Source organism: Miscanthus floridulus, chromosome 14 (genome assembly GCF_019320115.1).
Source record: "Miscanthus floridulus cultivar M001 chromosome 14, ASM1932011v1, whole genome shotgun sequence".
In the NCBI taxonomy this organism is placed as follows: domain Eukaryota; kingdom Viridiplantae; phylum Streptophyta; class Magnoliopsida; order Poales; family Poaceae; genus Miscanthus; species Miscanthus floridulus.
In genome coordinates, this window is record NC_089593.1 from 21,626,377 (window position 1) to 21,653,687 (window position 27,311).

Sequence of the window (27,311 nt, forward strand, 5' to 3'; positions counted from 1 at the left end):
AGTATCCAGGTCGCGATCTCAGCCACCGATCTGATTACGCCAGGGTGGGAGGTGTAACAACTTTATATATAGCGGTATCTGATTATGAGGAAAGTGAATACGGCCATCACAGAAACAAACAAAATTTAATGGAATCGGTGTTATCCCTTTGCGTTACAAATAACCGAACCAAACACTTCCCTAGAACAACTCGTGTCCCGCGATTATTCAGAGTTCGATTTCTTTACATATTGGGTTCTGCTACAACGCATCATACGTTTGCTAGTACTTATTATTTTTTAAAAAAAACCGGGTATATAACTATGTATATACATGCTATCTTTTTTGAAAAAATATGTATATACGTGTTATTAGGAAAACAAAAAAGACCAAAATACATAACATGGTGTTCACAAATTCTCCTGGCGCTCTCCCTCCCTTAACCCGGCGGCGGCGGCCCATCTAGCTCACTTTTCTCTCCCGCGGCCTCGTAGTCGCAGGCGTTTCTGTTCACATGCTCATAAACGATCGTAAATTTCCAACCGACAACCGTGTTTTTCTAACAGTAAATAATCCGCCTCCCGAACAGGCCGTCCCCATCGCCGTGTCGGCTTTCGGCGTTTCGCGCAGAACAGTGCCTGCGGCTTCTGCTCCTCCCTCCCGTTCCATTCCAACCCTAGGGCCGAATCTCCGGCTAGGCGGCGGCGGGCGCAGCCACGCTGTCCACGCAGGGCTTGGGCGGCCTTAGGACGCAGGTGCGCTGCCTGGGGGCGCCGGGTGGCTGCGGAGGGCTGGGGCGGCCCGCGGCCAGGGGCAAGTCGGCAGCGGCAAGCAACCGGGGTGCTGGGCGTGGGAGGCCTGCGGCAGCGGGCAGCGGCACCAAGGGTCGAGTGTTGACCGTCCTGAGGCAGGAGCAGAGCAGCTGAGCTGGTCTGGTACTCTGTTGATTCTCCATTGGAGCAGCCATCAGGTGTGCATCCAGTTTTGTAAGTTAATTTGGTGAATTGGCTTTCCGTTTCACTCTATTATATCAATTGCAATTTGTGAAACTATAACAGATACGGATATTAATTCACTGATTATGTGTTACTTATATGTGTTAAATAATTTGTGAAACTGCCAAATTGGGACAGTTCTACATGTAAAACAATTTCTAGTTATATTCAATTCTATATGAATTTATTAAATCATGCTCAATTATGTACTATATCTCTACTACTATGTGATATTATACATGACAAATATTAGGCTTTAGGTTGTAAAAAAAATGATAGCCCTTCACATTTGTGTGTGTGTGTGTGTGTGTTTTTTTTTTTGGGGGGGGGGGGGGGGGGGGGTTGCACCCAAAATATAAAAAGGAGCTTCTGTGTCTTTGTTTCAATTGTTTCAGTAGTAGATCTGTTCTTGTACTTTCCTGTTATTTGTACCAATACATTGCCTTTTGTGATGCAGTGATGGAAGGTACTACGATTGCTATTGAGATTGATGGGGAGGCCATCTGTCTTGGCAGTGTCGAAGATAATGAACAAGAAGCTGAGGAGAATGGAGAAATGCAGCAAATAATTTACACTGCTGAAAATGGGGAGCAAGTAGCCTTTGACAACCAAGAGCAGGGGAGGGAGGAAGATCCGGCAGGAAATGAAGAAGAGGATGGGGAACATAATTCTATAATCCCAAGCCGTGAGGAGTTGACTGAAGAATTACGAAATAAAGTCGCATATAGTGAGGAAGAAGCTTACAGGTTGTACTGTGACTATGGGCACCGTATGGGCTTTAGTGTTCGGAAGGGAAAGCAGTACTACTTTACCGGGACCAAAACCATCCGTACTAAAGATTATTACTGCTCAAAAGAAGGCTTGAAGGATGATGAGCAGCTTACTGAAGCAAACTTTAATAAGCCAGAGACCAGAACTAATTGCAAAGCGATGGTCCGTTTTAGGGTTGATTCTGAAGGTCAATGGCGAGTTATTCAAATAATTCCTGAACACAATCATGAGCTAGTTCGACCAGAAGAGATACACTTACTGAGATCAGTGAGGACTCTTTCAGTTCCGAAATCTGGTGTGCTGAATGCAATGGTGAATGCTGAAATCCAAGCAATGCATGACAGTTTACATATAAATGAAGATGGTACAGAATGCCACAGCCAGCTTAGCATCCGTAGTTACGCACTGCTTGAACCAGAGGAATGTGAGGCCCTTGTTGGATATTTCAAGCGCAGGACAAATGAACAAGGTATGTTCTATTGGGATGTAGAAGTAGATCAAGAAGGCCGAATGACTAATTTTTTCTGGAGGGATGGGACAAGCCGGGTTGACTATGATAGTTTCGGAGATGTTGTGATATTTGATACATCATATCGCACCAACAAGTATAATATGATATGTGCCCCATTTATCGGTGTGAATCACCACCGACAAAATGTCATGTTTGGCTGTGCATTTTTGTTAGATGAGTCCCTAACATCCTATGAATGGTTATTTAAGTCATTCTTGGAGTCAGTGGGTGGTCGTCCTCCTAAAACAATCTTTACTGATCAGAATGAATTTATCTCCAAGGCAATTGAAGATGTTCTTCCTGGGACACGTCATTGTCTTTGTCAACGGCTCATTGAAAAAAACATGCTGTCCCATTTAGGCACTATCAATGATTCTGGAACATGTCATAGCTTGCTTATAAAGTGCATGAGAGGATGTGAGTCAGAAGCAGAATTTGATGAAACATGGGCGATGATGCATCATGAGTATAATATGCAGGAACACCCGTGGCTCACTGATCTGTATCAGCAAAGGCATAAATGGTGCACAGCTCTTCATAAGGATGCGTTTGATGGTGGGATCGAATCGATGGATAGGAATGAGGGTTTGAACAATGTTTTGAGCAACATCGATGATGAATCAACTTCACTTGCCACTTTTGTTCTTGAGTTGGATAAAATTGCAGGTAGTTGGCGTAAAACTGAGTCTTTAGAGGACATTCAGTGCAACCAGGCTGCTCCGGAGTGTACAGTTAAGCATAACAGAATTTTGCAACATGCCGCTGAAGTTTACACACACAAGGTCTATAAGTATCTTGAAACAGATTTTCTAGATGGAACTGGTGCAACTTCATATCAGGAAGTTCAGTGTAATGAAACATTGTATAAGTTTGAGTTCGTTCTGCAAAGTAGTCCAAATGTTTGGGTAGTTTTCCTTAACACCTCTACCATGGAGTTGAGCTGTACTTGCAAAAAATTTGAGACCATGGGTGTACTTTGTTTACATGCTCTAAATGCACTTGGTCTTAAGAATGTCGATAGGATTCCTGAAAGGTATATTTTAAACCGTTGGACAAAATATGCCAGAAAAGGAACATATCCATTTCCAGTTGATGAATTTGCAGAACAAGATCGCACGGAAGCTGCATTTGTGTATCATAATAGGGCTATGTGGTTTGTTTATGATCTGCTGATGAAGAGCAAAAGTCATCATAATACAAGAAAACTAATTCTGGATGTACTTGAAAACGGAGAAAAATCACTGGAAAATATTTGTGACCTCAAAAGATTGCATATGAATCCCTTGGGAAAAGAGAAAGATGGAAATAGGGTTGAAAAGAGAAAGAAAAAATCAACTAAGCAAGAGAAACATTCAAGTATCTCCTCTTTCACTTGCATTCATCTTGCTTCAGCAATGATTAAGTTTGATTGAATAAAATAATTGTTTTTATAGGAAATGTGAAACAAGTGGTTTTGCCTCAGCCAGCTGACCCGGTTTTTGTCGATCCCCCAAATCAAGATCAATATTTTGCTGCAGAAGATATTGCATCAAACTCATCTGTTGGTAGACCTTACTTCTACCAGGTAGTGACCCTAACCATGTTTCTTTAGGAATATTGTTTTATTAACTGCTTCCAAATTACTGAATCATGCACCTTTACTTTTTAGGGATATCCTGCGACTGTCGTTTCAACAAGTCAGATTCAGGGGCATACAAATATGCATTCTGAGCCTCAGTGTGCATCTCAGGTGCTTAAATGAGCTTTATTTATTCTATATTTATCATAGTTGATGGCTGGCATGTATGAAGGATTAGATGCAATTGGAAGCTGGAAAGCCTTCCTAGTAAAACTACAATTAATATGAGCCTTCTTAACATTAAGCAAATGAATACATGTAATAAGCTAATCTGGCATCTTTGCTTACTCTCTTTCTTTTATTCTCAAACTTCCAATACATACACAAAAACTTGCTTTAAGTTCTAACTATTTATCAAGACAGACTTTGCATGAAACAAGGTTGGATTTTTGTAGGCTAGCTTGGTTTAGTTTCTAGATATTCCAAGTCATTTTGTTCAGAGTTTGTATATCCTTGTCTCCTCACTTCTTCAGTTGGGGTATTGACCTTCGAAGCCTATGACCCTTCTGTCACAGAGTCTAGTTCTCTACGTACATGCTAGTAAACATTTCCTGTTCCTTTTTGTACTGGTCTCTCTCGCCTTAGTTGCTTCAATTCTTTCAGCTTTTACTAGTTTAGTAAGTTTACTGAACTTGTGAATTGTGACAGGAATATTCAGCTTATGGCGCAGTTCAGCCACCATCGCAATTTGGTGGTGGAAGAAATTTCTGAAAGGTGTAGTGCCATTGACGTGTGAATATCTGAAGCTTATATCTCTTCTACTGATTGTTGTATGTGAATGACTTGTTCATCTAGGCAATAGACACTCAACCTAGCAACAGAAGGAATAGGGTTTGCTCTCTTCCATTTTGTGAATGTACTAACTGTAAATCTGTTATTCACAACTGTATGGAATATGGAAGCATCATGTTATAGGAAACAGATAAAATTTGTTTTCGAAATGTATCATTTATGTGCTAGCTAAACAAATAAGTAAGCATTATGATATACTTGTCCACCACTTGAGACTGATTGTCAAATTCAACCACCAAGTTCTTTACCTTGGAAGGGTATTCACTGAAGCACGGTCTAAGGAAGGAACTCAAAACATTTTTGGTACAGTCGGTTCCTGTTCAGTAAATTACGTTATTGTTTATGGATGGCATACTTATTTAAAAGTTTGCATTGAGAAACAAAACTGAGTCATGAAAATATTCTGTGCATAGTTTTAGGAGCATATAAATTCATTCTTTGAAGTTTGATGCAATTGGCTGTTGATGCAATTGGCTGAGCTTTGATGTTTGAATCACTTGATAGTTGAAGGCTTGAGTTTATATACCCGGTGCATAAAGTTACCATCTTTCAATTGCAAAGCAGTCTATTTTCCATGTGCTGCTTCTTGTTTTCAGTCGTTTTTTATTGTACTTTGTTTCCTCGTTTGCGCATTGCATTTGGTACTAAAAACAGTGCCACCATCCTGAAATGTTCTAACATCGACCAATAGTTGAGTCAGAATTTTTCGTCAGAACTCTGCACATGGAACTACAATTGGATATTTCTAATTTTGACAAAACCAACGATTTGAAGCAATCTGGCTGTACGACTCGCCATCCAGTAACTTCATTTTCCATATTTATTACCATCCCAAATCGCTCATTTTCCTTCAACGATGTGCCATCACCCTTAGTTTAGCTTTGTTAAACACGCTGTAAACAGACGGGTGTACCGGCCCCTGATCCCCTGTTTCTCTCCAATCTACGTGTGACCAACCCAGCCCAGTGCGGCTCCATCTCTCCTCTCCTCCCTCCTGCCCTTCTCTTTCAGCAAATCAAGCCTTGCTCTTGTTAATTTTCGTGTCCCTGAAGTCTTGAAATATTTATCAAATATATGGCCCTTGCGGGGTCCTTATTGTCCATTTGTCACAAGTGTAGCATCCAAAACGAAAGATACAGATGTTGGAACTACAAATATGTTTATCATGCTTTTCCTTCAATAAAATAATAAACTAATACAACTTATAGTGGTGCTATTTTGATGAACCAGGTCATTTGTCCTTTGAATCTTATACCAGCATTGGCAGCTAGGGGTGGACAAAATTTCACCAAAACTGATTAATCAAACCGAACCTGATTTAACTAAAGTCGGTTAACTAAAGTTTTCATGGTCTATTTAGTGAAGACTTTAGAGATATGGAGATTAATTAGATGAATATTGAACTTCAACTTAAGGTAAAGGTCTAGTTCAATTTTGGAATAAAGTGAATGTGCAATTAATGGGATTTTTGTAATCAAAAGGAGTCTCCAATTTATGATATTTAGATAAGATGCCAAACTAGGAACTTCGTGCAAATTTAGTGGTTTACCGATACTTTATAAATCTTTCTCTAGTTGTGAGGTCCATTGTTAGTAACTTGTGTGCAATCGTTGGAAACCTTGAAACACTCTAGATCACACATACCGTGTACCTTAAACTCTATATTTGATTTGACGTTATACCTAGGATTTGAGTTGATGTTATTACTCTACATTATAAAATTTGTTATACCTAGGATTTGATTTGATGTTATACCTAGGCTAGTACTTGGTTTGTGCAATTACAGCAATCATGAGACATCCCCAATCACCTAGTCTTGGAAAAATATTATTTTGATAAATTTCTAACAATTTTAGTTTGCTGCCCAAGGCATGTTGCTATTGAGTATCACACTATTTAATTGATTGGAATCACACATGGAAGTGGCATATCTTCTTCTGATGTTCGGGTTGACCTCTGGTATCTATCGATGCCCGTTTTGAGATTCAACATTGGAGTAAATGATACTATAATCTTGAGTCTGGTAACACTCAATTAAAATCTACAGCTTAAGATCTCCAATCCTCAAAGGCACATGCAGATCAAACAGTCGAGATGTGCGTCAATTGTACTATCAGAGTGTGATATGGAGGATCTCGATGTCTTTGTCGTGGCCAGTTCTCCCTCTTGTCTAACGCCTTTGACAAGAACAAAAGGGAGAAGTGGCCACGACAAGTTCCCAATGTCGAATATTTTGTACGAGTCCGGTTACGTTAGGACTTTGAGTTGTATGTGGCGGTATAGGATAAAGTTGGAGTCGAACTCGTTTTGGTCTCATAAATATGATAGGAGGGCAAGAAGATGACTTGAGGGCAAGAAGGTCATTTCACATCTCTCAGACATGCTGGCATGCCTATGTGTCCTGCCACGCATGCAAAAATAGCAAGTTATAAAATCTTCTCTCTAGTGGCAAATATGTAGGAACAATTCTATTAGTGACATTTGAAGAGGTGCCGACCATTATAATGACAAAATGTTAAATATTCCATAGTCAGTCCTTGGGATGTAGGCTTTGGCTGAACCTCGTAAACAAATATCCTGCCTTCTATGATGTTTGTCTGAGATGCTTAAGATTCCCGATCAGACAGTGGCGGATCTAGGATGAAAGTTCAGGGGGCTAAAGTTGTGAGTTTATCATCATTTTCAACCTCCAACCTATCTTTCTCAAAGCAGCCATGGTAAAAAAATCTTGTAGGGGGCTCCAAGAGATCAGCGATGGTAGGGGGGGGGGGGGGGGGCTAGATCCGCCCCTGCGATGACATATACATAGCGTTTGGTTGACAGAAATGTAACGGAATATGATTACATGGGTAACGAGTTGCGTTTGTTGGGTGTTTGTTTCGATTTTTTTATTTTTAATACTTTTTGTAAACTAATTTTAAATCTAACAATGTTTTTTTTTCAAAACTAACACTTTTGGCCGCGCCTATTGCCACGGCGCTGCTAAACGCCTGTGCCGCGCCATGCATGGTGGCGCGGCAGGTGGATGACGTGGCGATGACCGGAAATGCTGACCGGTGACATGGCAGGGCTTGCCGCGCCATAGATCTTGGCGCGGCACCGCCGCGCCATCCCTGACGGCGCGTCACTCCCGGTATATATATCGCTCGCGAGCCGTCCTCCCAATGTCTGTCTGGCCGCACGCGCCTGCCGCCTCCAGCCCGCCTGGCCGCCTGCCGCACGCACGCCCACGCCCGCTCGCCTACCCGCACGCACGCCTGCCCGCACGCGGCCGCCGCGCCCGGCCGCGCCAGCCCGCCCGCCTTCGCGCCAGCCCGCCCGCCTTAACTAATTATTTAGTTAGAAGTATGTTTACCATGTATATTTTTGTTGCTATAAGTGTTTGTTATATTATTTGAGTTGCAATGCAAATGATTATATTTTTCATTAATTTGCATTGTTTCAACTGATGTTTAATTTGAACCGTTTTATTAGATGGAAGACATGTTTCAGGAGCAGTTGTGGCGAAAACGGGGTCGTCCTAGAGAATTGTACCTCGACGAGTCTAGCAAAGATGCCCCCGTCCCTCCTGACCTCCCCGTCCCTAACTTTGACTGTGGTCGTCCGGCCAACGTGTTTCAATCGAGACATCCGGACACAACGGCTCGTTGCTTCTATACATGCAGTCGTTTTAATGTAAGTAATTATTTTCGTATATTTTTTTCTTCATTTATATTACTAGGTTACTAATATTTTGTTGGAATTTTATTGTGTAGACCCATAAGAGGTGTTTTTTCTTTCAGTGGATCGATGGTGCAGACAAGTTTGACCCCAGGTACCTCTTTTTCGACGATTGGTGGAGAGGGCAACATCCACGAGAGCACTTCAAGCGGTGGCTTCCACCTCCCCCTAACCCCCCTCCAATGACGGCTAAGGAGAAGCACTTAACCGTAGTTAGACGACTCGAAGAACCTCCTCTGTGCGATTACGGAGATCGAGCTGTGATAAATCCTGAGAATACGTTGGAGTTTGTGTGTCCAAACAAGCATGAAGTAAGTGCAAAGTGTATGTGTTGAAATATTGAGCTATATATGTTCATGTACTAATGTCACCTTATTTAGGTGTTTTCAATGACGAAGTGTCGTTTCAAGGAGTGGTTGTATGGTCATAAGAACCAATGGTCAGAAGAACCGACAAATGCAAAGGAAAAGAAGAAAGAAAGGTTAATTTACAAAGCACCTCCAGTCAAGTGCGAATGTGGTGTTAAATCCAATTACGGTCTAGTCCCTTTGGAGCTTGGAATAGGCCATTATTATGGCCATATGGTTGACTATGATGAGGTTGGTTATTTTTGTGGTAAATATGAAATCGTATTTTATTTCTTTTGCTAAGACATATATGATATAATTTTTTCGCTTGAACAGAGTACTAGGAAATACAGGTGGGAATGTTATGATGGTCAAGCTAAGTTCTTGGATGAACTAAAGGGGAAGCAAGTAATTGCACGGAAGAGGGGATATGGACCTGATTACGTCAACCTATTCGTTAAATATCACAAAGACAGGATGCGTGAGTTTGCTAAACAACGTAGTATTTGTAACCCGATCGATGTTGGGCTTGACAAATGAGGATTGGAGAGACAGATGACGTTAGAGGAGGAGAGGGCAAGGAAGGAGGCAAGGGAGGAGACAAGAGTACAGATGCAGATCTTGAACGAGCATGTTGTTGCATTATGTGCTAGTGAGTGCTTGAAAGCCTTTTTTCGTTGTCTGATTTTAAATATAATATAATCGTGTTGCTAAATAATTGCATTTTATGCATGAAGGGATAGGATGCAGCGAGGAACATGCTGCACAAGTGGCTCATGCAAGGTATGAGGAAAAGAAGTTAGATGAGCACAGAACATGAGCTGGTCACACCGTTGAATCACCGATTGTGTTGTCTGATGAGGTGAACGAGGATGAGGACGACACTGCCAGACTGAGCGAGCTCATCGCTCTAACAGAGGCGGGCTTGCAGGCAGAGGAACCGGAGGATGACACTAGTAGACTGAGCAAGCTCATCACTCTAGCAGAGATGGGCTTGCAGGCGGAGGAGGCTGAGGATGACACTGGCAGACTGAGCGAGCTCATCGCTCTAGCAGAGGCGGGCTTGCAGGCAGAGGAAGATGACGACGCGTTCTTCACTAAGGCCGTAGATGAAGCGGAGACCGCTTACTACAGGCAAAAGGCAGACCAGGACAATGCAGGTGACGCTAGCCACAATAACAGGGTTGTGGTAGAGGATTGGTACTCGGATGACGAGTTGCTTACTCTGATTGAGGGTTTTTGAATTGCGCCGTGTATCAGAACTTTCATTGTGTTGTCTTTTTTTTCCATTTGAACTATTGATGTATTATACCCATGTATCATGTACTCGGATTACCAATGGTCGATCTTAAGTGATCCCATCCGTTTGTCACCCTCCGACCTATCCATTTGTCGCGCTCCAAGTTTTTTTAATAATAGCAAATGCGTTGAGAATTTCTAAAACAAACAAAATCCATTCTGTCTGTGTCCAGGTTCTACCATGCCATAGACCACGGTGCGACAGGACCTGGATACAGACAGAAGCTAACCAGCCTCAATTGCAAATGAACGGGAGATGTTGTCGGTGCTGTAAACAACTACAAGTGCTGCCGCGACCGTGTATAAGTTGAAACGAATATGAAGCAAATAAATATAGTCCATGCACAAGTTGATAAGTTGTCACATAACATTTTTATGGATTCATGAGTCTGTAAGTTTCGGATGATATTATTCGTTCACCATAAGTTCGACATAAGGATCCCTCGGACGCCTCTTGGAAACCTCGTCGTCGTACTCCACCTCAAGAAGGGGGTACATCTGGTGCGGCACGGGAGGGGCTATCCTGTTACAAATTGATAAACAAAGGGTTAGAGTATTCAAATTAACAATATTCAAATTAACATTATGTACCATTGCAAAATTTAAACCACTTGTTATGCAATACGAACACAATATGAAAGCACCTGCTGCCCTCGTCTTCTATGCCTGCTAGCCTTGTGACCAGATTCTTTGCAAATGGAGCAAAAATTCCTACCACGGGTCTCGTTGAAGTCTCCCCCTCCGTACATGTCTTCGTCGTACCCTCTCATAACGTCCATGTCCCCCTTGAGTTGCTTCTTCTTCCTCTTACCCTTCCCTACCTTCATTAGATCTGGATGCGCCACATAGTCATAACCATTATAAGGTGGCCACTGTGTCGGATCAAGGTATGGCTCGAAGCTCATCTCCCGAATACTAACGGTGTTCAAACGGAGATACAAGGATGACATATATGGTAGATCCTCATAGTTGTACCCGTGAACCCTGCAGGCCGTGATCATATGAGAGCAAGGGGCATGCATGATCTGAGGGACGTTGCAACTGCACTCTACCTTTTCAAGATCAACTCAGGTAGTTTCGTCCACCATAACGTTCAGTCGCCCAAGCTTGTGCCACCCTTGCCCCGTACACTAAAGATATAGGCGGCGGGGTCCATACAGCTCGGTGGTGTGCTGCTTGGCCAATTCTCTGGTCTCCGTTCAAATGTTCAGCTCTAGCCTTTCCAAAACGCCCCCTGCTCAGCTATATTCCTCTGCTGCAAGTTTCCCACCTCTTGACTAAAATATTCGTTGCACTTATGTAAAGGAAGAACTCAACAATTCCAGACATAGGCAACTGATCGAACTCTGGTGAATACACGGTTGAAGGACTCCGAGGAGTTAGAGGTCCATGATGCCATACCTGAAACCCCTTCTCATCATATGCTAACGCCCACTGAGCGTTCTATTCCATCTGCGCCTCTAGCCAGGCCTTTTCCCGCTTCATTTACCATCTTGTCTAGTTCTCTCTTTGTCTCCTTGAAACTGGTGCTCTATATGTACACAACATAGATCCTTTACCTTGTCACATACCTCCTGCTTCCTTTGACGCCGCCAAAAATTAGCGACAAAGTGTCTCATGCACCATCTATGCACTAGAGGCGAGAACCCATCTATATGCTTAGCTCCAGCATTAAAAAGCCCTGGGTGACGGTCCGAGATCAAACATATAGTACGAGATGGGCCAAACACTTGTACACATAGAAGCCACATGAACCATGACCACGATTCATTATTCTCTCCCTCTGCCAAAGCAAAAGCCATGGGTACTATCTGGTCCTCAGGATCAATAGCAGCAACCATCATCAAGGTGCCCCTATACTTTCTTATTAGGAAAGTGCCATCAACAAGTATGACTGGCCGACAAAACTAGAATGCATGTTCCGTTTGCACGAACAACCAGAACACACGATAGAGGACATGCCTCAATGGGTCCCAAAAATACATCCCTCCGGTGTCCACAAACCATTTTAAGCCAGGGTTGTAGTAATGCATTGCACATAAGAAGCGGGGCACCCTGTTGTACGCTTCCTCCCAACTACCCTATCGAATCGCCAGGGCAATTTGCTTAGCACGTCAAGCCTTTCTGTACTTCACATCGTACTTAACGAATCTAGATATGGACTGTTGTAAAGAAGACACCAAAATGTCGTTATTGTCATCAACACGTCCTAATATACGATGGGCAAGGTAACATGCAGTGAGCTGCTGATGATTTTTCTTCCCCCTATTTGTTAGGCAAGTGTGGGGTTCGACAACTTTACTTATCCTCCACTTTCCATCACTCTGTCTCTTTCGTGCATTTAACCTCCACATATAACCGTTTTTGCATATCACGTGATACCTCAACTCCTGGTCCGAATGAGTGACGGTGTACGGCCTATGGTGATACACAACATAGTCCTGAAGGAAGAGCTTCATCTCTGACATTGTATTGAATATCATCCCCTTCCTAAGGGTTTCTTTCTTATGGTCATACAATGATTTCCTACACGTCTGGAGACCGGTGTCACAAACTGCCATATCCATCATGCTGACATCCCTATAGTTCGGAACGCCCCTGAAAGGTACGTTCATCGACCTTAGTTGCTCAAGCTCAGTCACTGTGTAAGGTGGTGGTGGAACATACTGCTGCGCTTCGCTAATTCTGGCCTATGAATTATAGGGGGTATCATCTGCTGCTAAATCTGTGACTAGTCTACCCTGAGCCTATATACCATGTAAAACCTCAGTTGGTACTGGTAATGGCATAGTATGAACCGGTACTAGCATGGCATCAACCGGTGTTGGCATAGCATCTGTACCTCCTTGGTCATCATCAGAATTGTCTGAATCACTGCTAACTACATCACCGATCCTGTCCTCCTCCTCCTGCTCCTTCTCTTCCCATTCGAACTCATTCACATCGAAGTCATTGCTTATACAGCCTACTGTAGTTGAATGAAACTGCTCCTGCGTCAACTGACCGTCCAAATCCATGTTATCCTGAGTTGCTTCCCCTTGGACCCATAATTCTTGTTCATTGCCTCCAACACCGTAAATGGACGGGCCATCCTGGACACCCTACATCTTGTACCCATTCTTCACCACCACCTCAACCATGGGCACTAACTAAACTACCTAACTTTACTATCTATACTAACTTACTATATTACCTATACTAACTTTACTAACTATACTTTACTAATTATACTAACTTTATTTATTTTACTAACTTACTGTACTAACAATATCGATTCAATCAACAAATACATTAGGGGAGTACCTCGCGGCAGCGGCGCGCTAGACCGGGCCTCGCGGCGGTGGGTGGCGCGCTAGACCGGACCGGGAGGCGCGGGCGCTGGCCTCGGCGGGCAGCCGCCGTGCGTGGCCGGAGGGGGTGGCGCGCCGGTATGTGGGCACGGCGGGCGCGGCCGGCGTGCTCGGCGGCAGGTAGGCCCTGCCGGTGGCAGGCGCGGTGGGTGCGGGCGGGCGTAGGGGTGCGCGGGCAGGCGAGCGTGCTCGGGCAGGTGGGACTGGGCCGCGGTGCTTTTATTCGGCTCTACCGCGCCACCGATCAGGGCGCGTCACTGCCACACCAAGATCGGTGGCGCGACAAGCCGTGCCATGTCACCGGTCAGTATTTCCGGTCGTCGCCACGTCATCCACCCGCCGCGCCACCATGCATGGCGCGGCACAGGCGTTCCGCCGCGCCATGGCAATAGGCGCGGCCAAAAGTGTTAGTTTTGAAAAAAAAAAAAAGTGTTAGATTTAAAATTAGTTTACAAAAAAGTGTTAAAAATAAAAAAATTCTTTGTTTCAGCCCCCTCAGTAATCAGATGGCGCGTTATTTAATAGGGACCAGTAGACAGCTGATACCGCCTCTGTATTCTATGTTTTTGCTTATGTCATGCTTAAGGTATTTTTATGTGTGACTTGAAAAGTAAATTTGTGCTTACAATGTGAATTCATTCTATGTTGGCAATATGGAATTCACGTTCTGCTCATTTGCAGTTGTACAGGCAAATAAATTTGAATAAAATAATATAATGGAACATCTCATAAGCAAATAATGGTGAATACAATTTCAGCAAAAAAAAAAAAAAAAAAAATAATCATCACACAAAACTTAGTGTGACGCTAGAAAACACAAGCAGTCTAGCACTAAAAGATGAAAGATTAGAAACACGTTGGAGAGAGTAATAATTACATAATATTAGAAAAACTACAGTTCGGCATGTGTGTCTCTTGGTTGCCCTCTTTAGGTGAGTGCATTCAGCACCATCGCGAGGTTTGGATGCTCACTGATGTCCACCGCTTGTGCGCCTGCAATTGTTTCCAAACGCTCCCGGCGTCCAAGGAACATGTGCCTACCAGTTAGTGTGGGGTGACTGTAGAAGCTATCACCAGCGCATGCAGCAAAGGCAAGTTTGACAGCTCTCAGTCTCAGATGCTACTGGTTCTTATGCACCTTGGTCTGGTTATCTCAGAAGTTATCTGATCAAATAGATCAGGTGATCAGGAAGGCATATTTTCATGGAATGACAGCACCTCTTAACCATAAGATTGCAGGAAAGTGAGAAGCTATCAGAAATATGTCAGATTGCGAGTAAAATACATACAACAGAAATTCTAAGATAGATATAAACAGGATGTATTTTCGAAAGTCCAGTTCTCCCATTGTACAAGTCAAAACAGAGATGCTTCTACTCCCTCCAGTTTCTATTTTTTGTTTCTGATAATGTGAAGGATTGCAAATGAAGGAAACAACCAGTAAATCTAAATCATGTAACTAAGACAAACAAAAAAGGATGCAGGTAAATTAAGTTAATATACTGGCTTTTAAAAAGTTGTTGTTGCTGTTGTAGCCGATATAAAATTCAGTCATCAGGAAAAGCATAAATTGATGTTGTAATGATAAAGCAACATGTGTGATACAATATATATATGGCCTTGCTTTGCTTTTGTACCCCACAAGAAGTTTTAGCCTTGAATAAACTCTTGAATGGTAGTAAAATACTCTAAAACATAGTCATCACATCTAAACAATCAAGTTGTTTCTGTATGTCCAGGTCCAGGATTACATTAGTTATCACGAAGCATAAAGAATTATAATATAATTCAAGTTTTGAAAATTATAGTACAGATAAACTCACCTTGACCTTGACGTTGAGTAAATGCAAAACATACATCGTATGCTCATGCTAACCAAAGATTCATTTACACTTCGGCTATTCAAGGGCAGCATCTATTCACACGATATCAAACAACAGAGCAACTTGATGCCCGAAAACATCTCAATGCAAGTGCTCAATGAGCTCTTTGGAGCTTGCCAGCTGCTAATTGTTCAAAAGAAGAGAATTCCTCGAAAGTGTTGGCTCCCATTCCCATTTCATCAACACTTGTGTCACAACACTTCAAAAGACATTCCATCTTTCATTAACCTTTTTATTTCAAGGATACAACACAAAGACACCTTGTGAGGTGATTTCCTGCATCTCCATGATGCCAAAGCCCACAAGATTGCATCAATCCGTGCTTGTGTGTTGTGAAATTTAGGAAGAGCTAAAGAAACACGAACTGCTATATGTAAATTAGGTGAAACAAATAAACTTTAATAATCTCAAGAAGCCAACAATAAGTATATTTAGGTGGTGAAGCACATAATATTTTGTTTCAAGGTGACAAGAAAACGACATTGTACGAGCGTCTGTTTGAAAGATTTGTCAGCCACATAGAGAAGTTCACAAAGGTGAGTTACTACATGATATATTCAGAGAAGGCATTTGTGTAGGTTAGGTATAATCCTGTAGGTCCCTGCACCAAATGAAGGCACCAGGGGATATTCAGACTAATCAACTGTTTCTACTGGGGAGTAATATGGGTAACAGCTAGAACAAAAAACAAGTATGAATGCAGTAGTAGTATCGGAGTGTCAGAGATTATAGAGCTGAAAGGGAAGATTCATGGGCACAATATACACCATGGTGATTTGACCATTGTACCACAATTGATTAGTTGAACATGCACTCCAAATCTCTGATGGCTCATCTCAAGAATAGTTGGTTAGTCTACAGAGGCCAAAGCCAAACACACAGTACTCTTCATTCAAGAGCTATTGCAACATACAAAAAAAATCAACTGAAGATAAGATAATTTATTTACACATAGAAAGAAATAGACTATTTGTAACAATCAAAGCAAAACTTTTAACTGCGCCTCTGGAATGATGTTTGATCCTGAATCAAATGTTTTTCAGGTTTTTACCAGCCAGTGTGGAAACCCTCCTCTTTTGGTAAATATATTCATTTAATCAAAAGAAATACCAAACTACGCCTATGTTGTCTCAACATAGCAGGTTCCAAGCCCTGGTAAAGGAGGAGGGTTGTGTTAGGCGTGGCGAGCTAACGTTAAATCTAGCCATTCTAATGGAGATAATGGAGATGAAATACCAAGTCTTTCTCATGCCTAAAACCATAAGATTCTTAACCGAACTAAATTTGCACTGTGCAGTCCACACTTCCATTGAAATAGATAGCAATTAGCAAGTAAGCATTTTACCCGATACTTGTTGCAGACCGAAGCTGCATGAGAAAGGATGGGTTATACCCTGTCTCCGAATGTCTGCAAGCAAAATTCAGCATAGTTTGTCGAAGCATCCCTTCCTGAGCACAGTGCACAATTCAATCATACACATGGTTTTATCAATGTTGAAGCATGTAATCTATGAGCCTGTTGTAGTAATCCGCTATTTCTTGATTGACCTCACAGGTTCTATCTAAATTTTACAGAAAACTCTACATCAGAAACTATTATGTTCTGCAACAACATAGGATTATTATTCAGCAAGTAATTGTCTGGCTAGATTGGATTTTTTAGCAAAGTTTCTCAATGAAAAAACAATGACGCACAAGCCACAACGCAAAGTCACAGATCGATCAGCAGAAAATAATTGTTGTATAAAAAGGCACAAGAATAAAAACATTGCAACAAGACTGAAGACCATATCATGATGCAGCACGGGGTGGGTCGGGTCAATGCTGGGTTGGTCCACACACCTCTCTGGGGGAAATCCCCTCCCCTGCACACCGTTCACCTGCCGCCGACGTCTCTGGCTCCATCGCCGCCGCCACTTCTTCTGCCGACGTCTTGGGCAGGATTATGCAGTTATGCACTTGCTCTTTTGCAATCCAACAGCTTACCTGAGGAAACTTTGCAGAGCATACAATGTAAGATGCAAAATTGAGAAGCTCGTCCAGCCCCTCCCTCTTTCTTTCAGCATCAATCAAAATAGGGTTTTTTCTTTGACTTGCCTGCACCGGATTGTTCCATAAACACAGGTTGGTCTCAGTAGCAGTGCAGAAAGGAGAAAACTATACATTAAAAGGCTTATGTGTGGCATTAATGCCACAGAAGTTGTAGGATGACAGCATGAACAATATAAAAATAACTTTCCTATTCAGAGCCATATCTCTGATTTATAAGCTATTTGCAATCACTGCAAAAAGAGCATAACTATATTTTGTTATTTCTCACCATCCTCCCGTACTGATTTGTTATTTCTCCATGCAAGCTCCTGCTCTCAGTAGATAAAATACACTTATATTTACTGAGGTCCATACCAATAATTACGGCAGAAGCAATTGAATTGAAAAACTGAAGGCTGAGTAAAATAATCAGAAATTCATTATCTGAAAGCTGAATTAGTGGCATGAGCTAAAATAATGTTATTACCATTGCTATGAAGTAAAAATCTAGAGCTTTCAATTCGACTTTCAGATCAGCACATGGATAAATGATACAAATATTTCCAACTTCACAAAGGTAGAAAGCTAAAAACACACAAAATACACCCAAGAGTATGATATTGATTACTGTGCTACAAATCGACACCTGGCAAAATGCTAAGAAATTGAAATATCCGCTTCATCCCGTCATCCTGTCGCACCAAGAGTGTGCAAAATTCACCAAGTGGCCATCATCTGTACTGTCTTCTGGACAGTGGACTCCCCCATGGCATGCATTGTTTATGGTTGAGTTAGATTCTACATATTTTTGCATGCTCCTATGTTCTATGGACACGTAAAATTAGTATAATTTCTAAGTGTCGGCATCAATAATTTAGCAGCAAGTATCTATCTTCTGTTTGATTTTCTTTCCTCCAGAACAACATATATTTCCTCTCTTTGGCCTTCTCGTTTGCCCCCAAAGCACTTGTACAAGATGGCTAGAAACTTTCATTGCAAAGCAGATCAAAGCACATAGAACTGCATCGAGTAAAGGACATTGGGTGTGCACATGTACGACTGATAATCTTTGGAAGGGATCAAAGTTAGATCAGATCAGATCTTAAGAGAAGTGGTGGCACACCTTCTGGGCGCTCGTCGCAGGCGAGCTGTTGGTGTGCGCGGCGGCGGCGCTGCGTCCGTCGGCGTGGAGGCGGCAGCACAGGTCAGGGACGCGTCGTGGCGTCCGACGGGTGCTCGGGCGCGAAGCAGCGACTCGTGGAGGCGGCGGTGCGTCCGGCGGCGTCGCTGGAGCAGGCGGCGTAGGAGCCGGCGGCACGTCCAGCGTTGTCGCTGGAGCCGGTGGGCGTGTTGAGGCGGTCTCCGCGCCGGAGCCGAAGGACGTCTGCCGGGGGAGGCCGGGAGCGGGGGTGGAAGGCGGTCTCCGCGCCACGCCGGAGCCAGAGGACGCCCGCCGGGAGCAGGGGTGGAGGAGGCGGCGGATCTGAGGGGATTGCAGGGAGCAGGGAGCAGGGGTCGGAGGGAGCGTGGGCGAGATTCATGCGTGGGCGGCAATTCTGCGTGCGTGGGGCGGGTGTGTTTACAGGCGGTACCGGTGTCGGGCAATTACAGACGTGCTGGTGGCCCTCGAGCCCGCTGTCAGCACCGGTGGCGGCGACACCGACACGGCGAGGGCGAGCGCGGTCCGGCTGCTGGACTCCGTGACGGAGGCGGCCGGCTCCACGGTGCTGGAGCGGCTGCGGCCGGAGCTCTTCCACGCCGTCACGGCGGTGGTGCGCGACAGGGTGTCCCCCGGCGCGACACGGTCTGCGCTGCGGGTGCTCCTGCACGCGTGCCCGCTGGTCGTGGACGCCGGCGCCCTGCACGAGGCCATCGAACTGGAGCTCGACGCGCCGGCGTCCTCGTCCTCCTCGCCCGCGCCCTCGCCTCAGGCGGCGGCAGAAGGGTGACGGAGCTGGCCATGGCATTGCTGGTGCGCGTGCGCGGACGGGCATGCGGCCGTGGCGGCGCACCCGGCGGGCGTCGCCGTGGTGGCGCGGCGGCTGCTGCGCGTGTCCGCGGCCACCGACGCCTGCGCCGTGCGCGTGCTCGCGGCCGTGGGCGGCCGGGCGGCCTCCCCCGAGGTGCTGCGGGAGTGCGGGAGATGGCGCGCGTCGGTGCCGTCGGGAAGCTCTGCTGCGTGCTGCAGGCGGACTGTGACGCCGCCGTCAAGGAGGCGGCCCGCGCCGTGCAGAGGCTGCACTACGGCTTGTGGAGCGGGTCGCCCTGCGTCAGCGCATACCTGCTCTCCAGGTACCCCGACAGTGATCAGTAATGGCACATGCAGGCTGTTGGTTAGGCAGTAAACAATCCTTCATTATTTACTGCTGACTGGTTTGACAGATTTGGTGTAAAAGAAAAATACTATTCTAGCTTATAATTTATGATTGTATACGTGGATTATTTACTGCTAACTGATTTGACTGGTTTGGTGTGAGAGAAAAATACAATTTTAGCTTATAATCCACGATCGTATACGATCGTATAAGCCCAGCCGATGGTTAATTCATGTACTAACTAGCTCATTTAGTGTCTTGTTCGTCAGTCAAGATTATGCTGCCAGCAAATAATGGTAGTCAATCGACCCATCACCAAGAAATGCATCATGTATGTACAGAAATTTAATGTTTTTTTTTATAATACAGGTTCTCGATCAGTAAAGGACGCGGTTCTCGATCAGTAAAGGATTCTTAGGGTCTATTTGGATCTCATGAACTAATAATTAGTTGGCTAACATTTAGCCCATAAGAATTCAACACAGGTGCACTAGTGGTGGGCTGATAACTAATCAAAGCCTCAACTAATTGTTAATTAAATAGTCCACATAACCCAACTAGTGATGGCTAAAGTTGCACCAGATTGGAAAAAAGACACCTGATACCCTGGTCCCCCACCCCCCACGCATGCATAACAAATCAGTCAGGGGTAAATCTGTCTAAACATTGAGATAGTGCTAGTTGTTAGTCCCGTAGATCCAAATAGAGGTTGAGCTTATCACTGGTTAGCTAATCAGTAGTCACCTAATCACTAGTCCTAACTAATCACTAGTGCTATTTCATCCAAATAGACCCTTAATTTTAACTATATATATATATAATTATTGATGTATTATTAAACTAATGATAAGATGTATTTTCATAATAAATTCATTTTAAGATCTAAATATAGATAATATTTTCTATAAATTTAAGATTTAATAACTTCTCGTGAAACGAGATTTAAATTCTTTTTTTGGAACGGATGGAGTATATCTTTATTAGAGGAGATTTTTTTCTTTTTTTTCTCACGATAAGTATAGTACCGTACAAAGTTGAAGTTTTCAAAGGAATGAAGAAAAAAGATAGAATATACATGCTAGCCAACATTGCACACATCGATCTTGTGAGGAATTAAGCACACATCCTTGCGGGCTGAACTGAAGAACCGAGAATTGGACTGAAGAGCACAGAAAAGACAGATAGGAACTTACCATGTCATGTACTCCCAAAGACTACAGTTTTTGCAACACATCCACGTGTTATGGATGGACAAATAAGCACATCCACACGTGAAATCAAACTTTGGAACTTTGACTATCGATGGCTTCTGAAGATATGTATAGATTAGTTTAGAAATATTTTAGTAAAATTATATATTGTTGAGTTTTGTATATGATATAGTAGCAAAACATAGTCAAAGCTATATTTTGAAGCACGTCAATGTCTAAAATAACAAGAATTATGGAACCGGATGGAGTAAGTAAATATTGAGATAATGTAATAAATAACCTTTGCAACATGTCATCATCGTTTTAGTTGTCTCAATACAAGTAAACCGTGGAAACGACATATGCGGTGTGTGAGCACAAATCGTCTATTAATAATACTCTTACGTGTCAAATTTTAACTTTACAAAAAAAATTACAGTTCAAAACCGCCTTTGTCTCTCTTGCATCTATGAGAGACCCAAGATTGACAAAGTCACCATAAATATCTCGATTTTGACATACACATCACCTACCTATAACAAAATAGTGTCATTATATCTTCGAATAAATCTAGAAAACACACTTGCCAAGTCTTAGGGACCTAGACCCTAGTACTACAAGAAATGTGACCTAACCCACTGATCTACATTCGGTTTGTGTATGTCTTGTTCTTGCTCCTCTCTTGTAAAATTGCTCCTCGAGTTACATAATGCTTGTCGTTTTGACAAGGCCAAGGTCTTAGAACATGACTATCTGTAGCACTCGGTTTTAAGAACAAAATCAGATACATATCATATGTGAGCCTAGAAAGTTAAATCTCACATATAGCTACAAATAAGGGTAATATCGAAATACAATGCTCAATATATAACATACTTAGTATAAGGGATATAACCTTAGACAGCAAACAGCGGAAAAGACAACTCCGATCTTCGGGCGAAGACTCCAATTCCACAGGGACAACTGACTGGTTGATCACAAGCCTAATTCCTCCAAACTCTAGCAATCTGGTACCCATCCGGGATTTTTCCAAAGATTTAAAAAGTAAAGCCAGCGTAAGTACATGTACTCAACAAATATAACATAGGGTTCATGAGGCTCAAAAGGTTAACACTGATTAACTACGATTAGCTTTTAATGAGTCATGATTTTAGCAATTAAGTAGCAACAAGTTTATTCACCAGTCCATGTAAACACATGATCAGGTAAACATGAATAATGAATAGCAAAAACAATAATCATTAGTGAGCATCTTTATCATCAGTATCATCAGTGTTCAACATCTATTCCGTAAGGGTCCAAGGCCGCTCGTGACCGTGAGCATGGCTGATATACTAGTTTTATACTCTGCAGAGGTTGTACAGTTTCACTATGAGTTGTGATTTACCCTTTCGCTCGAGGTGATCAGCCTCTTGACCCACTACCAAGGAGATCGGCAGGGTTTACTATGAAGCCTTTCAAAGGTTCCTCTAACAAGTTAGGGCTATTAAATTCACTCAGCAAACAGATATAGGAACCACCCTGTCGAATGGTACAATGACACGCATCCTATACACATAAGAGTAGAGGTTATCCTATACCTGATTCGTCAAGCCATTCTTACGCCATAAAGGTAACCTCTAACTAGCTAGAAAAGGTCCTCATACTGAGCTAAAGCCAGAGCCATGTAGCTCTCACAGTTATACTGTAAGTCCCGGATTATCACTTACAATAAGTCCTTAGGGAGAGGAATCTAGAGCACCATAAAATAGCCCAATGCTCTAGCCTCCTTGTTTCATGTTGCTAAAAAGCATCTTTTAGTGTTTATTGCATAATCCATTAGTCAAGTTACAAGATCATGGCTTTAGTTTGAGCACTATCATCATACTACCCAATGCAATTACCCATAGGAATCAATGTACAGGGTAACAAAATACTAGGAAATTCTTAGTGGTAGTCAAGGTAGACACATGCAACATGAATTAAATAATTAAAGGTGTATAGGACAACAAGAATGATCTCATGCTATACTTGCCTTAAACTATGATCCTTCTTCAAGTCCAAAACTTCAAAGAAACTCCTTATTAATCAACTCGTAAAGCTCACCGACTGGACATGATCATAAAGCACCACACAAGCATCCATGCAATCATACATAAAGCAAATAATAGAACTAAATCAGAACAGTACACCAAACAAATGAAAACAACAAGTAAAAAGGTTTTTAAAGATGTTCTACACGTCGCTACTGAACACACAGACACTGAAAAGCACGTTAATCGAAACTACGGTTGTAAAGAAACAACTACAGAGTTTTATATTATAAAAGAAAAGAGAAGACTATAAGCTTGATTTATGTTAATTAGGAAAAACTATGTGAGTAGCATTAATTTAGATTAAATAAATCATATTTATACTTAAAACTGAGTTGAAGCTAATCATATTTTATTTATAAATATCTTGATATCATTTATGCTAATTCAACTTTAACTTGCAAATACAAACTGACATGTGAGAACATCTAATCAAATTTGATATGTGTGTTTAGACTAAACATATTATAATTTAGAAACATATTTATGTTAGCAATGAGTCATGTTAAAACTTATTTGCAAAAGAGCATTGTATATAATTATGTTGCTTGTATTTATAAAAACTAGTTGCATGCATATTAATCAAATTAATATTTAAGCATATATATAAAAGTGACTTGGCATGAAAAATGACTACACTAGCATGTAGATCACATCGATACGAATCTAACGCAACTTGAACGGATCAAATCGGAGTAAAAACATAGATTTTATGGCTAAAACAAGATCAGTGGCACTTCTGTAAATAACTGGAACTTGATTTTTAGAATTTAAATTAATAAAATCAAATTTTAAACTGAGCCAGGGACGACGGGCATAATAAGAAGAAGTACAGGGGTTCTTTAGAAAAAGTGCAAGGACGACGGGTTCTATTACACGAAACTGCACGGGCTCTTTAGCAAAACGCCAGCAGAAAGGGTATCTTCTAATCTAGGTCGTTGATCTGGATTTGGACGGCGCCTGACGCTTGGGGTGTTTCCCACCGATCGGAACTGTAGCGCCGATGACAGCGACCATTACCAACGGCGAGCAACTCACTGACGAGCACAGAAAACGGCCTACGGCTACAGTTGTCCGAAATAAAAGCACCGGGAGAAAGAGGGCGGAACGGAGAACTCACCAAGGGCTTCTTGACGATAGGGAATCGAACGGAGAGGGCATGGGCTCGATGGGTGGCAGCGGCTTTAGGGATTCAGCGGTGTGGCGAGCTCGGGTGAAGGCGGCGGCTCGCGTTAGGGCTTGTGGGGGCGGCATGGCACGGTGCTCGGATTTTATAGGGGCGGAGCGGCTTGGAGCGCACGCAAATCTGCGAGGATGGGGTAGCTGTGGACTCTCGGTGGTGGCGGAGTCCGTCTCGGGAACAAAAGCAAGGTCGAAGACGGCTAACAAAGCGGGCCCACCTGTCGGTGATAAGACGCGTGGGACCGATCGGCAGAGAGACAAAGCAAGGGAGAGTGAGGAGCGGCGCGGGCAACGCTGCGCGTGGATTGGGCCGGTGTGCGCGGTGGGCCGCAGGGAGAGAGAAGGAGATGGGAGAGCGGAAGAGCAGAAGCAGGCCGGCTGGCCTTGCTGGGCATGCGTGGGATGGGCTTCCAGCAGGGAGAGGGGAGAGAGGGAGAGTTAAGTTTTCTTCTTTTTTTCAAATGTTCTTCAAATCCATTTGAATCGTTTTGAATTTTAGACAAAGCCTCACATTCCAATAATTCCAATGCATCAGCATATATGCACAAATAAGTTGCTAAACCTTATATTTGATTTTAATTTTAACAAAGTTTTTTTCTAGATTTAAATGCTCACAAAATACCAAATTAAATCAAAATTTTTCTATTTTAAAATCTTGCAATTTTTAGGGTGTTACACTATCAATGATTCCTGTGCAAATGGGAAGAGTGCCTAGAGCAGCTGGCAAAGTCTCCAAGGGTGGAGCTTCTGGCTCCAGGGTTCGAACCCGGCTCCCCATTGGCCTCTAGGAAGGCCGTGCCCAAGGTGGCGTCTTTCAAAAAAAAAGACATGTGCAAATTAGTCTGAAAAGGTAGTTAATAAAATTATGAATTTATTATTTTTTATAAACAATAATAATAAAATCATAGTCCGCTATGTTTTGGAGACTATATTCATTACCGAAAACAACAACAATTATTTAACTAGAGGGAGTATTAGCATGAGCCAAAACAAATGCTTTTCATAAGAAAAGCACTTCAGTGGCCAAACATATGCTTCCTGTCCACCTTTCCACGGGTTTCTCAGAATAAACTACATAGCGTCTTGTGAGATGATGGCGAGACCAAAACTTTTTCCTTTATAACGATTACCCAAAAAACGTTTTTTCTTTAAAGACAGAGTTAGGTAGCTTTTTAGAAAATTATATACATCCATAATTATATTTTTTGACAATTTTTTAGATTTATCTTTTTTTAAGTATAATTTATGTGAATTAACTTGGAGCCTCAAAAGATCCTCAATAAGTAATTAGTAAGATAAGACAAAAAAAGGACCAAATCAATTATTCTACTTATTCCCCCTCCGTCAGGAAAAAAAATGTACTGAGTCAAATTGTCTTGAGTTTAACTAAATTTATACAAAACATATCAGCATTTATATACCAAATAAGTGTGATTTAATTTATTGCGGAATATTTTTATAATACACCTAACTGGTGTCATAAGTTTAATATTTTTTCATAAACTTGATCCTACTTTATATAGTTTGACTAAAGCCAGAACCATAACTCCATTCTTTCTATTAGGTGATCCCAAAGCCCAATGGTCCTAATCAACCAACGGATGGAGCTAAGAAATACGGTAATTCTCTGGAGCGGGCGTCCGTTCGCCATACCCTCCATTGGTGGGCCGCACGCTAGCCCAACAACCCACACTCCTTCGTTTCTAAAAAAACTGCTCATCCACTCATTCCTATCCACTCGTTCCTCTTCATCGCTCTTATCCGCTCGCCTGCCACTTCTGAGCGCCGACATCAGGCGAGCCATCCAGCCACACTGCTCCCGGCGCTCCGTGCTCAGGTTCTCGTCCTACCTCCTACGCGACCTCTCCGTCGTCGCCGCACTCCTCTTCATGGCGCTGGTGGCGATCCCGTCGCTCCCCGCCAGCGGTGCGCTACGCTTGGTGGCATGGCCCCTCTACTAGGCGGCGCAGGGCCGCACGCTCAACAGCGTGTGGGTGGTTGCGCACGAGTGCGGCCACCACGCCTTCTCGAAGCCCACGGCGCTGGATGCTGTCGTCAGCTTCGCTCTCCACATGACGCTCCTGTGAACACCACACACCGTCAGCTTCACTCTCCACACAACGGAGCAAGGAGATGTTGCGTTGAAAGCGCATGTTGCAAGAGTATGTTTCAATTGTTTTAGATGTTTCAGAGGCATGTTGCAAGTGTTTTCATATGGATGTTGCAAAAGTAGATCGGGATGTTGCATATGTTGCAATGGTTGTACATGTATGTTGCAAGCTCTTGTTCTTAATGTTTCATCTATTTTTTTCAGACGTATGTTGTAAATGTGTTTATCTGGATGTTATGTTTTCGCACATATGATGCAAGTATTTTTATCTGGATGTTGCATATGTTTACAATGGGTTTAAGTTTTTTAGATATTTTTACAAGTGGTTCAGACACATGTTTCAAATGTTTCATTTGTTTTCAGATGTTTGTTGCAATTGTTGCATCTGGGTGTTTTAAAACTAGATTAGGTGTTGCATCTCCCTCATCGCCTTTCAACTGTCTCACCTCAGTGTTAGGTGCGGAAAGTAAGCGCAGATGGAGGCGGTGCTGTGGCAGAACCGCCCGGAATAGCATACTTATGGAGGCGCTTGTCTTCCACCAGACACTAAGCACCCAGAAAGCAAGCTACAACGGGCGGTATCCGTCGGGCACACCTCAAGGGAGAACCCAAAAGATCCACATTTTTCCCAAGGATCCAATAATGAGAACGAGTTACAATACTGGTCTATTTCATACATCAGAGTTTCTTAAAAAGTACATTATTACAATACAAAATATCAGAGTACGGAATGATAAACAACAGAATTTAAAAATAAACATCTAGCGATAGGGACGAGGATCCGTCTGAGCCCACCAGAAGCATCCTCCACACAAGGTACATCTCATGCATCACCTGCAACAGGGGTAAATAAACCCTGAGTAAACAATGTACTCGCAAGACTTATCCGACTAGTGGGAATAATTTCCCGACTCCAAGGAATATGAGAAGCTTTATGGCTTGCTGGTTTATTTTTAGCAGAAAGCAATACTAATAGTGAGTCCTTATTTAGGTTGTTATTATTGGCCGCGTTAAGTTATTATCTATGCAGTCGATATAAGCACTTATTCTACTTTCAAGCAAGAGTTGAGTAATCAGTTCCATTTCATCACCTTCCATCTTTCAGTTCTTACTACGATGCTAGAGTTAAGACAAGTCGTACTGATT

General features: G+C 42.8%; 1 protein-coding gene and 1 pseudogene across 1 annotated transcript; both read left to right on the top strand.

Annotated features, from left to right (window-relative positions):
- Positions 1-554: 554 nt before the first annotated feature.
- Positions 555-4,910, top strand: LOC136504344 (protein FAR1-RELATED SEQUENCE 5-like). The gene is made up of 5 exons (XM_066499240.1): positions 555-949; positions 1,432-3,612; positions 3,690-3,820; positions 3,905-3,985; positions 4,523-4,910. Exons 2-5 carry the CDS (start codon positions 1,434-1,436, stop codon positions 4,583-4,585), a joined length of 2,454 nt encoding a protein of 817 aa, XP_066355337.1. The 5' UTR covers positions 555-949; positions 1,432-1,433; the 3' UTR covers positions 4,586-4,910.
- Positions 4,911-13,462: 8,552 nt separating this feature from the next.
- Positions 13,463-19,610, top strand: LOC136503169 (uncharacterized; annotated as a pseudogene).
- Positions 19,611-27,311: the final 7,701 nt, after the last annotated feature.

Coding starts and splice junctions, on each gene's coding strand:
- LOC136504344 (XM_066499240.1), top strand. CDS start 1,434: ATGGAAGGTACTACGATTGCTATTGAGATTGATGGGGAGGCCATCTGT. Junction 3,821..3,904: donor GTAGACCTTACTTCTACCAG/GTAGTGACCCTA, acceptor TTTACTTTTTAG/GGATATCCTGCGACTGTCGT. Junction 3,986..4,522: donor AGCCTCAGTGTGCATCTCAG/GTGCTTAAATGA, acceptor GAATTGTGACAG/GAATATTCAGCTTATGGCGC.